The sequence below is a fragment of the Arvicola amphibius genome, chromosome 13, assembly GCF_903992535.2.
Source record: "Arvicola amphibius chromosome 13, mArvAmp1.2, whole genome shotgun sequence".
In the NCBI taxonomy this organism is placed as follows: domain Eukaryota; kingdom Metazoa; phylum Chordata; class Mammalia; order Rodentia; family Cricetidae; genus Arvicola; species Arvicola amphibius.
In genome coordinates, this window is record NC_052059.1 from 50,811,343 (window position 1) to 50,826,712 (window position 15,370).

Consider the following 15,370-nt stretch of genomic DNA (forward strand, 5'->3'; position numbering starts at 1 on the left):
CAGAAATTCCCTCGAAGAAATAGAGAGAGAAACAAAAAATTAGAAGACATCAACAAATCCCTTAAAGAAAACCAAGAAAAAGCAATGAAACATGAAAGAAACTATTCAAGACTTGAAAACTGAAATAGAGACAATAAAGAAAACACAAGCCTAGGGAATTATCAAAACAGAAATCATAAGAAGACAGTCAGGAACCACAAATGCAAGCATAAACAGCAGAATACAAGAGATGGTAGAGAGAATCTCAAGCGCTGAAGATACAATAGAGGAGATAGAATAATCAGTCAAAGGAAACATTAAATATAACAAAAGCTTAAGACAAATACCCAAGAAATATGGAACACCATGAAAAGGCCAAAGCAAAGAATAATAGCTATAGAAGGATAAATTCAACTCAAAAGCACAGAAAATATATTTAACAAAATCATAGAAGAAAACTTTCCCAATCTAAAGAAAAATATGCCTATGAAGATACAAGAAGCTTACAGAATACAAAGTAGATTGGATCAAAAAAAAAGTCTCCTCGCCACATAATAATCAAAGCAAAAAACATGCAGAAGAAAGAATATGAAGAGCTGAAAAGGAAAAAGGGGAAGTAAAATTATAAAAGACCTATCAGAATTACACCTGGCTTTTCATTGGAGACAATGAAAGCCAGAAGGTCCTGGTCAAGTGTTATACAGACATTAAGAGATCACGAATGCTCAGACTACTATACCCAGCAAAACTTTCAGTCACCATAAGAACAAAACAAAATATGACAAAACCAGATTTAACCAATACCTAGCCACAAACCCAGCCCAACACAAAGTACTAGAAGGAAAACTCTAACCCAAGGAACTTGGCTACATCAACAAAAACACAAACAATTGATGATCTCACAGCAGAAAATCCCAAAGAAGGGGAAAACATACAAATTAATATCACCAACAATGAAAACTAAATTACCAGGAGCTAGCAATCACTGGTCATTAATATCCCTTAATATAAATGGACTCAACTCACCTATAAAAAGATACAGGCTAACATTTAGATACAAAAACAGAATCCATCCTTCTGCATACAAGAAACACACCTCAACCTCAAAGAAAGACATTGCCTCAGAGTAAAGCGTCGGGGGAAAAAAATTCCAATCAAATGGACCTAAGAAACAAGCTGGTGTAGCTATCCTAATAGCTAACAAAATAGACTTCAAACTAAACTCAATCAAAAGAGAGAAAGCAGGACATTTCATATTAGTCACAGGAAAAATCCATCAAGAGGAAATCTTAATACTGAACATCTATACCCCGAATACAAGGGCACACTCACATGTAAACACTTCTAAAGCTTAAATCATACATTAAATCCTACACACCAATAGTGGGAGAATTCAACACTCCACTCTCACTACTGGAAAGGTCAGTCAGACAGAAAATTAACTGAGAAATACAGGAACTAACATGTTATAGCTCAAATGTACTTAACAGACATCTATAGAATATTCCATCCAAACAGAAAAGAATATACCTTTTTCTCAGCACCTAATGGAACTTTCTCAAAAACTGAACACATACTCAGTAACAAAACAAACCTCAACAAATACAAAAAAATTTGAATAACCCAATGTACCTTATCAGATCACCATGGTATAAAACTAGAAGTCAACAGCAACACTAATTCCAGAAAACCCACAAACACATGGAAATTAAACAATGCTCACCTGAATCAGCAATGGGTCAAGGAAGAAATAAAGGGAGAAATTAAATACTTCCTAAAATTCAATGAAAATGACCACACAACATACCCAAATTTATGGGACACAATGAAAGCAGTGTTAAGAGGAAAGTTCATAGCACTAAATGCCTACATAAAAAAAGCTGGAAAAATCCCACACTAGTGAATTAACAGAACATTTGAAAACTTTAGAACAAAAAGAAGCAAACTCACCCAAGAAAACTAGATGGCAAGAAATAATCAAATTGAGAGCTGAAATCAACAAAATAGAAACAAAGAAAACAATAAAAAGAATCAATGAGACAAAGAGTTGGTTTTTCGAAAAAAAAATCAACAAAATAGACAAACCTTTATCCAAATTAACCAAAAGGCAGAGAGAGACTATCCAAATTAACAAAATCAGAAACGAAAAAGGAGACATAACAGCAGACATGGAGGAAATCCAGAGAATCATCAGGTCATACTTTGAAAACCTATACTCCACAAAATTGGAAAACATAAAGAAAATGGACAACTTTCTGGATAAATATCACTTATCAAAATTAAATCAAGACCATATAAACAAATTAAATAGACCTATAACTGCTAAAGAAATAGAAACAGTCATCAAGAGTCTCCCAACCAAAAAAATCCTAGGACCAGATGGTTTCAGCTTAAAATTAAAATTCTACAAGATTTTCAAAGAAGAACTAATACCAATACTCTTCAAATTGTTCCACACAATAGAAACAGAAGGAACACTGCCAAACTCTTTTTATGAGGCTACAATTACCCTGATACCCAAACTACATAAAAACATTACTAAGAAAGAGAATTACAGACCAATCTCACTCATGAACACTGATGCAAAAATACTCAATAAAATGCTGGCAAATCGAATCCAAGAACACATCAGAACCATCATCTACCATGAACAAGTTGGCTTCATCCCAGAGATGCAGAGATGGTTCAACATATGAAAATCTGTCAACGTAATCAACCATATAAACAAACCGAAAAATAAAAACCACATGATCATCTCATTAGATGCTGAAAAAGCTTTAGACAAAATACAACATCCCTTCATGATAAAGGTCTTAGAGAGAGCAGGGATACAAGGAACATACCTAAACATAATAAAGGCAAACTACAGCAAGCCAACAGCCAACATCAAACTAAATGGAGAGAAAGTCACAGCCATCCCACTGAAATCAGGAACAAGACAAGGTTGCCCACTCCATATCTATTCAATACAGGTCTTGAGGTCCCAGCTAGAGCAACCAGACAACAAAAGGAGATCAAGGAGATACAAATCAGAAAATAAGAAGTCTCATTTATTTGCTGATGATATAATAGTTTATATAAGCAACCCCAAAAATTCTACCAAGGAACTTCTACAACTCATAAACACTTTCAGTAATGTAGCAGGACACAAGCCCTCCTTTACACAGATGTTAAATGGGCTGAGAAGGAAATTACAGGTTAAGGCCTGGGATGGTTGGCATGGGAGAAGGCAAACCATGGCCGAGGTGTGCTCTGTGAGGTCGCCAGTATTTTTCAGCAAACTGGGGAGCTGCCATGCTGAGATCTGGCATGGGTGGAGGATAAGCCACAGGATCCAGAGGGTGAGATGGGTAGAAAGATGCCCATTGCTGTGGTGGTAAATGGTGTCTTCCAGTTGTCAAGAACTCTGGTGGCCAAGAGGCACTCACAGACGACTGTGACTCAATTGTTGAGGAATTCAGCAGGACAGGCGACAAGGACTTAGAATCTTTGATCAACAGGTATCCGTTGCGAGGAGCAGAGGAAGTCTCTAGGGACGTACTGGTGGCCACAGACTCCTCTGTGGGCTGCCTATGTGGCAGGTGGGCTTTGACAGCATCTGGTGTGAATGCTTCACCTGAGGCATCTTGTCCTATGAGCTGGCAAAAGCTGATGGTGCTGACAAGTCTCTCCAGCATGCTGTGCAGACGTGAAACTAGTACCTTGTACTCCTTGGATTTCTTCCTGCGGCCTCTGAAAGCCTTCACGGTCCTGATTCTCTTCCTGACTTTGCTATGCTCCCTCTTCGCCACCTTTTTGGTGGTGGTGCTTTCTACTGGTGGAGGTAAGGGTGAGTCAAAGGGGAGGAGGGGTAATAATAGGTGGAAGAGCCCCAGCCCACATGCAAAGGCAACGATCATGTCCATTGCCCAAGTGGTGGAGCTGGGGGTCAGCCATAAAGGATCAATGCTTTCCAGAAGAGAGAGAAAATTCTCCATCTGAATCGCCCTGTTGCTCTCAGGCAACTGAACACTGAGAGTTCTCTCTGAGAGTTGGTAACTGGACCCAGGTCTGCATCACAGAGCTCCTGTCTCCCTGTCACAAAGGGCTCCTGAGTGTGGGGGAGGGGCGCTAGGAAGAACTGACCAATCACTCCATCTTCCAGGTTTCACATGGCCTCCATCCTCCTCAGCCTTTTGTGTCTATTTCCAATTCCATCTGCACACTCCATCAGAAACAGAGTCTCGTCCATTTTTTCTTCCTTTCCTGCCCCCAGAGAGAGGCTTGTCCATGTTCTGTGGGCTTTAGAGACCTCCAAGCCACCTCCAGTGACATATGTCCTCCAAAAGGCCCCACCTCCTAATCCCTTCCAAAAGTTCTAGCAACTGGAGACCAAGCCCTCAAATATATGAGCCTGTGGGGTTTATTTCAACCACCACAGTCCATTCTCTGTCCTCCATAGGCTTGTAGTGATATCATAAAGCAGAACTCACTTCATCAAACTTCAAAAGTTCCCATAGTCTTTCATAGTCTCAACACTACTTCAAAGCCCCAAATCTCTTCTGAGACTCATCAGTCTCTGTAGAAGAAGCAGCAGGCTGCGTTCCTGCTACCCGGCTCCCGGCCACCTGGTTAGCTTATGCCCCCAAATAATAACACACAAATTGTATTCATTTAAACACTGCCTGGCCCATTAGCTCTAGCCTCTTACTGGCTAACTCTCACATCTTGCTTAACCCATTTCTAATAATCTGTGTAGCACCACAAGGTGGTGGCTTACCAGGAAAGATTCAGCATGTCTGACCTGGTGGCTGGCTTCATGGCAACTGTCTCAGAGAGGAGAGGCATGGCGTCTGACTAACTTCCCTTCTTCCCAGCATTCTGTTCTGTCTACTCCACCTATCTAAATCCTGCCCTATCAAAAAGCCAAGGTAGTTTCTTTATTAACCAATGAGAGTCCTCCATCAAGTCTTAATTGTAACCTAATATAAAAGTAAGCATCAAATTGCCTGTTTCAACATACAGTGTCACAGAAAACATATTTCCATTCCTAAAGGGAGAAAAGAGGATGTTGTGAGGACATGCTGGACCAAAGCAAGACCAAAACCCAGCAGGGCAAACTCTGCATCTCCATGTCTGATATCACAGGGTTCTTAGCTCTCTCAGTCCTCTCAGCTTTGCTGACAGCAACACACTTCCTTCTCTTGGGCTGCGTCCACTCCCTGTTAGCAGCTTTCCTTGGCAGGGATCCACGACTCTGGCATCTCCAACATCTTAAGGTCACCGATAAAATCCAGGCTTTACCTCCACAGCTTCACGTAATGGCCTCCCTAAGCCTCCATGCAGGGACACCGCAGACTAATGCCTGTCCTCAGCAGCTTTCCTTAAGCCAAGAGGATGATTCCACAATGTCTTTACTCATGTTTTCTTCATGACTATAACACCAGAACCACATGAACGAAGTTGCCAGGTTCTACTGCATGCTTAGGATAAAATCTGAAACCTAGACCCATCTTAAATTGTATTGGCAAAAGTTGTGATTTGCTGTTGCTCTTTAGGGACAAGTCATTCCTTAAGGCCTTTTCTTCTCACAAATTGCTGGATTGGCTGGCTGGGGTCTTGCCCTGAGGGGACCCCTCTCTTTACTCCATTCCTCTTTACCTCTTTCAGCACCAAGCCAGGCTCCAACATTACATTTTTTGTGCTCTTAGTCCCCTCAAACTGGACATTTGTATTTCCTTCTGCCATGCCTGATCTTTCTCATTGCAGATGTGCATGCCAGTGACTGATCTCTAATAACCACACAACAGAGACAATAGAAAGCTGTCTTGAAATCTTCTCTGCCTTGAACGCATTGGCACGGGAGACCACTTCCTTGGCTGTAAGATCAGAATGTTCCTGCAACTTGTAGGTGTTAGAAGAAATCTAGTCTGATTATAAGAAACATTAGAAGCCGGGCGGTGGTGGCGCACGCCTTTAATCCCAGCACTCGGGAGGCAGAGGCAGGCGGATCTCCGAGTTTGAGGCCAGCCTGGTCTACAAGAGCTAGTTCCAGGACAGGCTCTAGAAACTACAGGGAAACCCTGTCTCGAAAAACCAAAAAAAAAAAAAAGAAAAGAAAGAAACATTAGAATTCCTTCGAGAATGAGATGGTATGTTGTAGAAGCTCTTTATGCACCGGGATTTATCTGCTTGCTCGCACAGTTCAATCTCCAGGCTTCGCATCTGTGTGGTGACACCAACACAATCATGTTTTCTGTGTTTCAGTTTCTATAATGTTCTCTGTTGCAAAGGGAAGTCTCTTTGTGGAGAGATAGGATGTACACTTATCTTTTTCGGTGAGGCAGTTACATCTTGCTTGCTCTGTGTCTGGCTTCCTCTGTGTCTGGGTGGCTTGGTATCTTTTTCAGCAAGGCAGTCACATCTTGCTTCCTCTACGGCTGGGTGACTTGGTCTACACGCTCTTGATGACTGCTTTTAATCCTTAACTTGTCACAGTCTTGAGCTGTCTGGGAAGAGATCCTCAATGAGTAATCGTTTAGAGCAGGATAGCCACTGGGCATGTCTAAGGGGAATTAGCTTGATGACTGATGTTGATATGCACAGACCCAGCCCACTCTGGGCAGCACCATTCCTTGTCAGGGATCAAGGGTTGTGTAAAGATAGAGAAGGGACTGAGTATAGGTAAACACACTTGCTTTGCTTTCCCTGTTCTTGACCCTAATGTGATGTGATGAGCTTCGAAGTTCATTTTGTCATGGTTTTCCCACAATAATGGACTGCCACTTGGAACTGTAAACTTAAATAAACTCTTCCTTCCCCCCCAAAAAAACAAAATTAAAAAAAAACTATGCAGGAAACATAGGGCCACATAAGAAATCTTTTGCTTGTTTGTTTTTGTTTGTTTGGTTGGTTTGGTTTTTCGAGACAGGGTTTCTCTGTAGCTTTGGAGCCTGTCCTGGAGCTAGCTGTTATAGACCAGGTTGGCCTCGAATTCACAAAGATCTGCCTGCCTCTGCCTCCCAAGTGCTGGGATTAAAAGCATGTGCCACCACTGCCCGGCTAGGATCACATAAGAAATATTTGTATGGAGGACATAAAAGAGGCAGTTCACTTATAGACAAGTAGATAATTAGCATTTTTTATGGGAAACTCAAAGAAAGGACTGCGGAACTACTGGTCCCTATTACAATGCATGCTCCGGAAGCAAAGGCAATTAACAGCATCTATGTGAAGTATCATCAATCCAATCACTGACCTTAAAATGCAAATCCTGGAACCCAACCCCACCTTTGAGGCAGAAACGTTGGGATGGGGCTCCCTTCAGCTGCTCACTGCACAAAACCATGTTTCAGAATCCTTTGCCATACAAAGAATGGGTTCCATTAAGAAGTAATGAGCTTGAGATTTAACATTTCATTGAATTGTTTAAAGTTACAAGAAAAAACCCACCAAAGAGTAGATTACGACCCTTGTGCCGTTAATGCAAGATATGAGGGTAGGCTATGCTGACGCGAGAGCAGATCACTAGCGTGTTTCCGTGATCACTAGCGTGTTTCCGTGATCACTAGCGGGGGATTTTTAAAAATATAAATTTGCATGTGATTTCCCTCTGAGGATAATTTTGATTCACATAAAGGAGTTTCATTTATGTGTATAATCACACAGTGCGTGTTGGGCTTCTCCAAGGCTTCAGAGAGACTCGTAGGTTTTAATGCGTCATCGCCATTCCGTATTCCCAGCAGCCTCACGAGAAGGTCAGCTTCCCTCCTGAAGCTCTGCTCAGAACCCTCAAACCGTTTATCATCAGAAAATCTTCTCTAACAGATTTGCCGCAGTGGGGGTGGGAGGATTTCCACAGCAGAAATGATCTGGGTTTTACAGAATTGAAACAGCACCAGGAGAACCTCCTCCTAACCGTGCGCCTCAGTCACACTGCTCACACCAAATCACACGTGCCCAGGGGTCCTCGCTCGCTCAGCCAGACGGTACAAAACCACATGTTGTTATCAAACCCATTGCTCACGTTGGGAGAGTAAACTACTTGGGAGCTAAGTAGGAGCAGTTCAGGTGTCTTAGTTAGGGTTTCTATTGCTGTGATAGAACACCGGGACGGAAAAAAAGTGGGGGAGGAAAGAAGGAATTCCGATTATACTTCTGCATAATTTACTTATTTAATTATAATTCTGCATAATATACTTCTGTTTATCATCCAAGAAGGTCAGGACAGGAACTCAAATGGCAGGAACCTGATTCAGAGACCATGGAGGAGTGCTGTTTACTGGTTTGCTCCCCATGGCTTGCTCAGCCTGCTTCCTTATAGAACCCAGGACCTCCCCAATGGGCTGGGCCCTCACCCATCAGTTCCTAATTAAGAAAAGGCCCTACAGGCTTGCCTACAGATCTTATTGAGGCATTTTCTCAGTTTAGGTTCCTTTCTTTCAGATGATTTTAGCTTGTGTCAAGTTGACATAAAATTAACCAGTGCAAACAGTTAATCCCTTGATGGGACTATCAGAAGTGTTCAGCTATCTAAAGAAATATTTGTTTGTCTATGTTCTGCCTGCATGTATGTCGGTACACTACAGATGAGGTTGTCAGGTCTCCTGGGACTAAAGTTACAGGTTGTTGTGAGCTGTCATTTCAGTACAGGGAATCAAAGTCTTCTGGAAGGTGCAGCCAGTGCTCTTAACTGCTAAGTGATCTATCTCTCCAGCCCCAAATTATCAGTCTTTAAAAACCATTGCACATGACTTGGACTGTGTTCGCTTAAATGATTCTGATACACACTCTATAATTCAGCTAATGGAAAAATCTTCATTTTCTCAACACATTTCCTGCCTCAAATGCCCTCGGGAAAATACCTGCCTGTGGTAGGATTGTGATTGGCAGTCTTTCTGGGTTTCCCATTTTCTGGCCATTTCTTCTCTCAACTCCCAACTAACAAATGTGAAACCTATGATGAAATTAGAGTATTAGCTTTTGTAACTATTAATGAAAAGTCTGCTGAAATGTTGGTGAGAACATAGTGGATGGAGACAGAGCACTGAACTTTGATGAGCTTAGCATCGCTACATTGTGTCCCTCCTACAGCATACATCACCCTTAGGGAGCATCCCTAGCAGGGAAAGATGCATCTGAATCAAATTGAGCCTGTGGCTTTTGCTCCATGTATAAGAAGGAGAGAGAGACAGAGAGAGAGAGAGAGAGAGAGAGAGAGAGAGAGAGAGAGAGAGAGAGAGAGAGAGAGAGAGAGAGAGAGAGAGAAGTTTGCTATGAACCATAACGAGGAAGCAAAGTCCAAAATATAGAACATCCTATAGGGCTTGTATTGTAAAAATCAAGGACATGGAACTAGTCAAAGTTGGGGCAGGAGACTAATGATCATCTCAAGTTGTGTAGGACTGTGTTGGAATCTCAAGGGCAAACCAAGGAAGAAGCCAGCATGAGGGAATTACTGGATGCGTATTGGGTGAGCTGGACACCTTCTGCTGTGTGAGACGCAGTACACTGTTTGCAAGTGTGGAATGTTTGAAACAAAATGAATAAAAGGTTATAGATTCCTGAGAGCCATGGCTGGGGCTGCTTCAAGTTCAGGTGTGGAGGGAACGATACTGAGTTGTAACTGTTGAAAGCAAAGCTTGCTATCCCCTGACTGCACGATGGCAGACAGATTGCTGCTGTCCCTAACTGCCATCTGCAGAGAGGGACTAGGAACATTAGCCTCTCCTGGTCATTGAAGGAACTGTAACCAATGGTTGTTCATGTATCTGGCCTAACAATGTGGACATTTAGGTGAGCTGGACACTGTTTTAAGATGTACTAATAATAAGTAACCCTAATTCAGGCCTTATAACAGCACCCTGGGGGTAGAAATAGTCACTACTCCAATTAACACACTCAGATCCTGAGACACTTACTGAAGGGCAAACAGTTGCACTCTGTACCTTTGCTTACTACGCTGTGTGACCCCCAAACCAGTGCCCTGTGGGTGGATGACCCCCAAACCAGTGCCCTGTGGGTGGAGTGTTATGATCGCTGCACCAAATACCAGACAGCCCCTGCCACTCGAAAGTATGAATCAGAGTCAGACAGACCTGAAACTGTATACCCTAACAATGACTTCATTCGTGATATCTGTTTCAACCAGGAGTCTCATGTTTCTAGAAGAACGAGCCTGGGTTTCTGGATTAATGATGCCAGTGTAGGTATATAAATGGCTCAATGCTTTGCTGGCTGCAAGGGGGTTCCACTGACCACCATCTTTCAGCCCACTCCCAAACCTTCTGGTTTCTTATACCAAGACTTGGCCTCCAAAGAAAAGACAGACAATCCCAATACATCTCAGGACTATCTTGGAAATTACAAAGCTCTGGGGCGGGGGGAGAATCGTGACTCCCACAGGCCACTCAATAGCTTATTAGCATCTGAAACAAGCTATCATCTGTGTTAATCATATATATATGATTATATATATATGTATATATATAAATGTTTATTTGGTGTCCTGTTTATTCCTTGCTTCTTCCTTGTCTTCATCTTGTGGGATGGGGTGGAGGACGCTGGGCAATGCTTGTTAATTGTATATACATTGTTGACCTTTCATTTTAAACCTACACATCTGCTCTTTGTGCATCAACTTGCCCAAACATCTTCTGTGCACTGAACCTAGACAGGAGCACATCAGGGAGAGACGGAACAGTTGCAGCTGCCCGGGAGCTGCGGCTGCTTAGCAACAGCCCAGCGGTGCTGGGACAACTGCTCTTGCCCAGGCAGCAGTGTTCACACAATTGTTTTGATATTTCGGTGCCCTTTCCCCTTATTTTACACAAATAGACACAGGAAAGCATAATTAAAAGACATTCGTGACCAGCTGGAAATGGATTGCAGAGACAAGCCAAGCGGACAAGATGGAATTGAGAATGTCGTACTTTGGTTTTAATTCTGCAGAAAGAGAGCTCTTGGACCCCATCCTAGATGATAGGGCAATTATTCGATTTTCTCAGCCTCATTTCAAGGATGCCTTCTTCAGAAGGCTTTGTCTGTGGTACTAGGAATGGACTCAAACCTTCCCATCGACAGGGAGACAGACTCCAAGAAGTGAAATGGTTTGCCCATGTTCAGAAAGCCGGTGGGCGGTCTGTTCTGAGCTCTGGTCACCCAACCCCTGACTGCCATTGTTGGAACAAGGGGGGAAAGAAGTGGCCTTGGAAGCTCTGTGAGCAGGTGGCATCCCTCTCAGGGAAGAAAACAGATCGGAACTTGATCTGTCCTGGCAGGGTCGCCTGTCCACCTGTTTCCTGAGTGAACTACCACAGTGTCAGAGCTGCTGCTCCGCCACCTTCCACGCCACCTCAAAGCCTCCCTGGATCTCCTGTTTTATGCCCAAGAACTATTGCAGTCAGTCTGCTGATGTAATCACAGACATCAAAATTGGAGGTGTCGATTGCTGTTCAACCACAATACACATAACAGGTGTGGCTAAAGGGTTTCTGCTCTCTGGCTTTAACTGTTGCCTTCACCACATCCCGTTTGGTTGAGGCTGGGTTTTGGACTTTGAGCACCTCCCTAGGGTAAACAGGGACCTCCCAGCCCTTGTGAGAGTCTACATGGGGGTCAAGTATGTTTCTAAGCAACAAAAGTCTCCTGCCCTCTTTTTGGTAACCCACAAAGTACACACACACACACACACACACACACACAGAGAGAGAGAGAGAGAGAGAGAGAGAGAGAGAGAGAGAGACAGACAGACAGACAGACAGACAGACAGACTCACATCCTCCTCTCATCTTTTCTGGGAAGGGAGGCCATTGTTTACTGGATGAAGACAAGCCTCCCGAAACACCGGAGTTACGTGTGCTCCCCCTGCCCTGCTGGACTTCTGTACTTCCTGTCTCTAACCACCCTGAAATTGCAGAGTTAGCCCAAGCCCAGTCACAAAAAAGTTGTCACACAGCCTCCTGAGTGACTAGTCTGTAGTTAGTCTTCACTGAGAACCTGTGCATTCCCTAAAGTCCTGGAAAGTCAGTTGTTCATGGAATGTAAGTAGAGGGTCGTGAACTGGACTTCCTGTCAGAGACTTTAAATATTCCATTTTGCTGGTTAAGTGAACACGGGCTCCTCTGTCAATGGTGAGGTTTTATTTTAGCATGTCGAAGAGGGTGCTCTGCAGTCGGAGTTGTAGGGTGAGATGCCCTACGCAGTGGACAGACTGAAAGCTAGCCCAGCAGGCACTGAAGGCCGGCCATAGGTGCCTGGTAACACTGGAAATTTTGTGTGGAGGAGCGATCACGGTCAAGTTTATTCTTTGGCGAAGAATCTTAGTGAACGTGGGAAAGACCCAAACACCCAGGGAGGGAAAGGGAGACTACTCAGTGACATAGAGGCCCTCTGGCAAAATAAGACTAAAACCAGGCCACCAGACATGGTCAGGCTCCTGTCAAATCAAGATCACTCCCCGGCCCAGGTTACTGTCCCTGAGAAACTGGGACCTATGCCAGATGATGGCTGTGTCCTAAACATGAATAGTTTTCCTCCCTGGGTCACTGAGAAAAAGATGGGTACCAGATTAGCCCTCTTGTCCTCTTCTCCCGTGCTCTGATGTGCAGAGCTGCGCCATCACATATTTCTAACCAGAAGGGGTTGAAAGGTTGGATGCAGGGAGCCAGGGGCTTGGGTTCTCGTTCACTGCTGTGTACTCTCCTACAGGATGGGGCTGCTGAGCAGCAAGAGGCAGGTTGGCGGTGAGAAGGGCAAGGGCTGGAGCCCAGTGAAGGTCCATGCCCAGAGCAAGGCTCCCCAACCCCTGCCACCTCTGGTAAGTGATCAGCCCCTTCCAGGAGAGAGTCTACGGTATGAGTTACTCCCTGAATCAGCCCCTCTGGTGTCTAGATGACTGTTAGATTTCAGTTTCTGCTTGGTCACAAATCTATTAGTTTGGGGCAATTGGAATCATGCCTGGACCCATCCTGGTCTGTCTGTCACTGTGGGCAGTACCATGATTCTAGCAGAGACCTGATGGTAGCAGAGACTGCTGGTTCTCTTTCATAGATGGGCCCTGGCCTCTCTTCTAGCTGTGTCCAAGTGTCACACAAGACTCTGCACACGGTGAAACATTTATTGAGTGAATGAATGGATTAATAAATGAATGAATGAATGAATGAACAACGAATGAATGAGAATTCAAACTTAGGTCAAGTTATTTCCCTGAAGTGACATACTAATCAGTAGACTCCTAGAACCTAACTTTTTAAATCTGCATAATGCATACTAATTTGAGAAAGATGGTGATTCCTTACTATTGCACTTGCCAGAGATACTTAGAATCCGCTCTCGTGAGCTCCTGCCCCAGGCCCTTTCTTCATCCATTTAGTTCATGGTTCTAGGTTACAGTCCATCACAGCCAAGACGTACAAGCAGGAGGCTGAGGCAGCTGGTCTCATTGTTGCTGCTTTAGCTACATTTCTGTTACTATAACAAACCACGGTGACTGGGGTTACTCAAGGAAGAGCTTCTTTGGGCTTTGGTTCCAGAGGGATAAGAATCCCTGGGTCCAGCATGGTGTTAGTGAGATTTAACCACACTGGTGCCTGGTAGATATAGCTCCTTATTTCATTGTTCTGCCACGGATCGTAAGGGATATTCCCGTGATGAAAAATGCTTTATGTGAGACTAATATTGCACTAGACATACCCTTGTGCTGTGTTCTGGCACAAATGTGTGGAAGTCTACCCTTGGGGTAGACACCAGAGAACATTGATGGAGTTATAGGGAAACACAATTTTAAGATATTTTTCTTTCCCAGTAAATACCTGTCTGCAACTTCTTTAATGATGGAGCCAGAATTTTAATGGAGGAGACAGGGCTTTTTCCCCTTTGAAGCTGTGGCATCTCCATATATAATCAAGGCAAGGATGGCATATATAATCAGGGAGAACAGTGGTGCTCCAAGGAGCGTATACAGAATTTATTTAAGTAATCCCGTATGGTGGCACCCCTCCTTCCTCAGAGCGGGTCCCCACAGGGAATCTAGCCAACTGGTCATTTAGTCTACTTTTGCTGCAGACTGCCCGCTAACTCAGTATACTTCTTTCTGCCCAAGGTTGTCTTCAACCACCTCGCTCCTCCATCTCCTAACCAGCACCCGGATCAAGGTAAGAATGGGGCACAAGAGCATCTCTCCAGGCCACACCATGTGTTAGAACCAGAGCAGTTGGGGTGGGCCCCATAGGACTGGAAAGGGGAAGGGGAAGCTGGGAGTGTAAAAACCACTCTGCAAGCTATCAAAGAGCCCAAAGAAAAGAGTTACGGGAGTGGATCTGGCACTGTCGCGGCCTGGCTCACAGACGCAACCTCGCAGACTCCTTCGCTCTCGGCACAAGGTCTGGTCCACGAGGAGGACAACTCCTTGCCTCCCTCTTTCCGTCTGTGTCCCATCTCCCCTGGAAACCATGTGTGCTTCCTCCTTCATCCCAGACTCCACTCTGCTCTGTCTGGACTATGGTGGTCACATAATGAATGAGCCTCCTCTTGGGCTGGGACTCAGGCTTTGAAGGCTCCATGGATAGGCCTCATTCAGAACTAACCTCCGTAGCATCCCCCATCAGCCACCCACACCAGCCATCTCTTCAATCACTCACGGAGAACATGGAGCATGCAGAACACAGACCACTGTATTCCAGGACAGGGGAAGATGTCACAGTGGTAACACACCTCTCCTGTCCTGGGAGAGATCAACTTGTTATCTTTATGAGCAAAGCGCTAGAACTAATCAGTGTTGTCATCTGGTGTCCCTTACCTGGCTAAGGACACCATCTTTCTCAACAGATAAGTGATCCCCCACTTTCTATCAGGGGGTATCCCGTCTTTAGAATAGAGACTCAGGGGAAGGAAATAACTGTCAGTCTTTGGTACAAGTTTGAGTCTTAACATCGCAAGTTTGAAAGTTCTGCAGTGGATCTGAACTGAACCCATAAGTGCCCTGACCTTTAACCCTGAGTAGGTTTTTGATTCCTTCCTTGTCAGCAGCCCTCCTTCCTGGGTTTGTTATTTTAAACCAGTCCCAACTCATCCCATAACTTAACAACCCCTGTCGTTTATGCCAAACCTCCTTCCACCAAAGATGATCCCAACCTCAGGCCATCCAGGACAATGTTAGGTTATCTAAGAGATTCTGCCAGGTATTCAGGGAGCCCTGGTGCCAAATAGTGATCATTTGAAAGGTGGTCCGTTGTGCTCCCAAACCTCCTGCTGCTTCAGGACCTCCAGAATGTCAACATCCCTCCAAGACGTGCAGAGCCGGGAAGGACAGGTGCCGAGAGCCATTGGGAAGCTCTGGGCACAAACACCATGGGGAGGACAGGGCTAGAGCGGTCGCGTGACTTCTGGGCTAGAGGTTGGGAAAGGATGCTTC

At 44.3% G+C, this 15,370-nt stretch overlaps 1 protein-coding gene across 1 annotated transcript in view; it reads left to right on the forward strand.

The window, feature by feature from the left end:
• The window catches only part of Blk (BLK proto-oncogene, Src family tyrosine kinase), a 50,106-nt gene that overhangs the window by 20,169 nt on the left and 14,567 nt on the right, over positions 1-15,370 (forward strand). The window contains exons 2-3 of the mRNA XM_038310180.1: positions 12,667-12,775; positions 14,060-14,111. Of these exons, the coding sequence (XP_038166108.1) occupies positions 12,668-12,775; positions 14,060-14,111 (160 nt within the window). The 5' untranslated portion in view covers position 12,667. The remainder of the gene's footprint in view (positions 1-12,666; positions 12,776-14,059; positions 14,112-15,370) is intronic.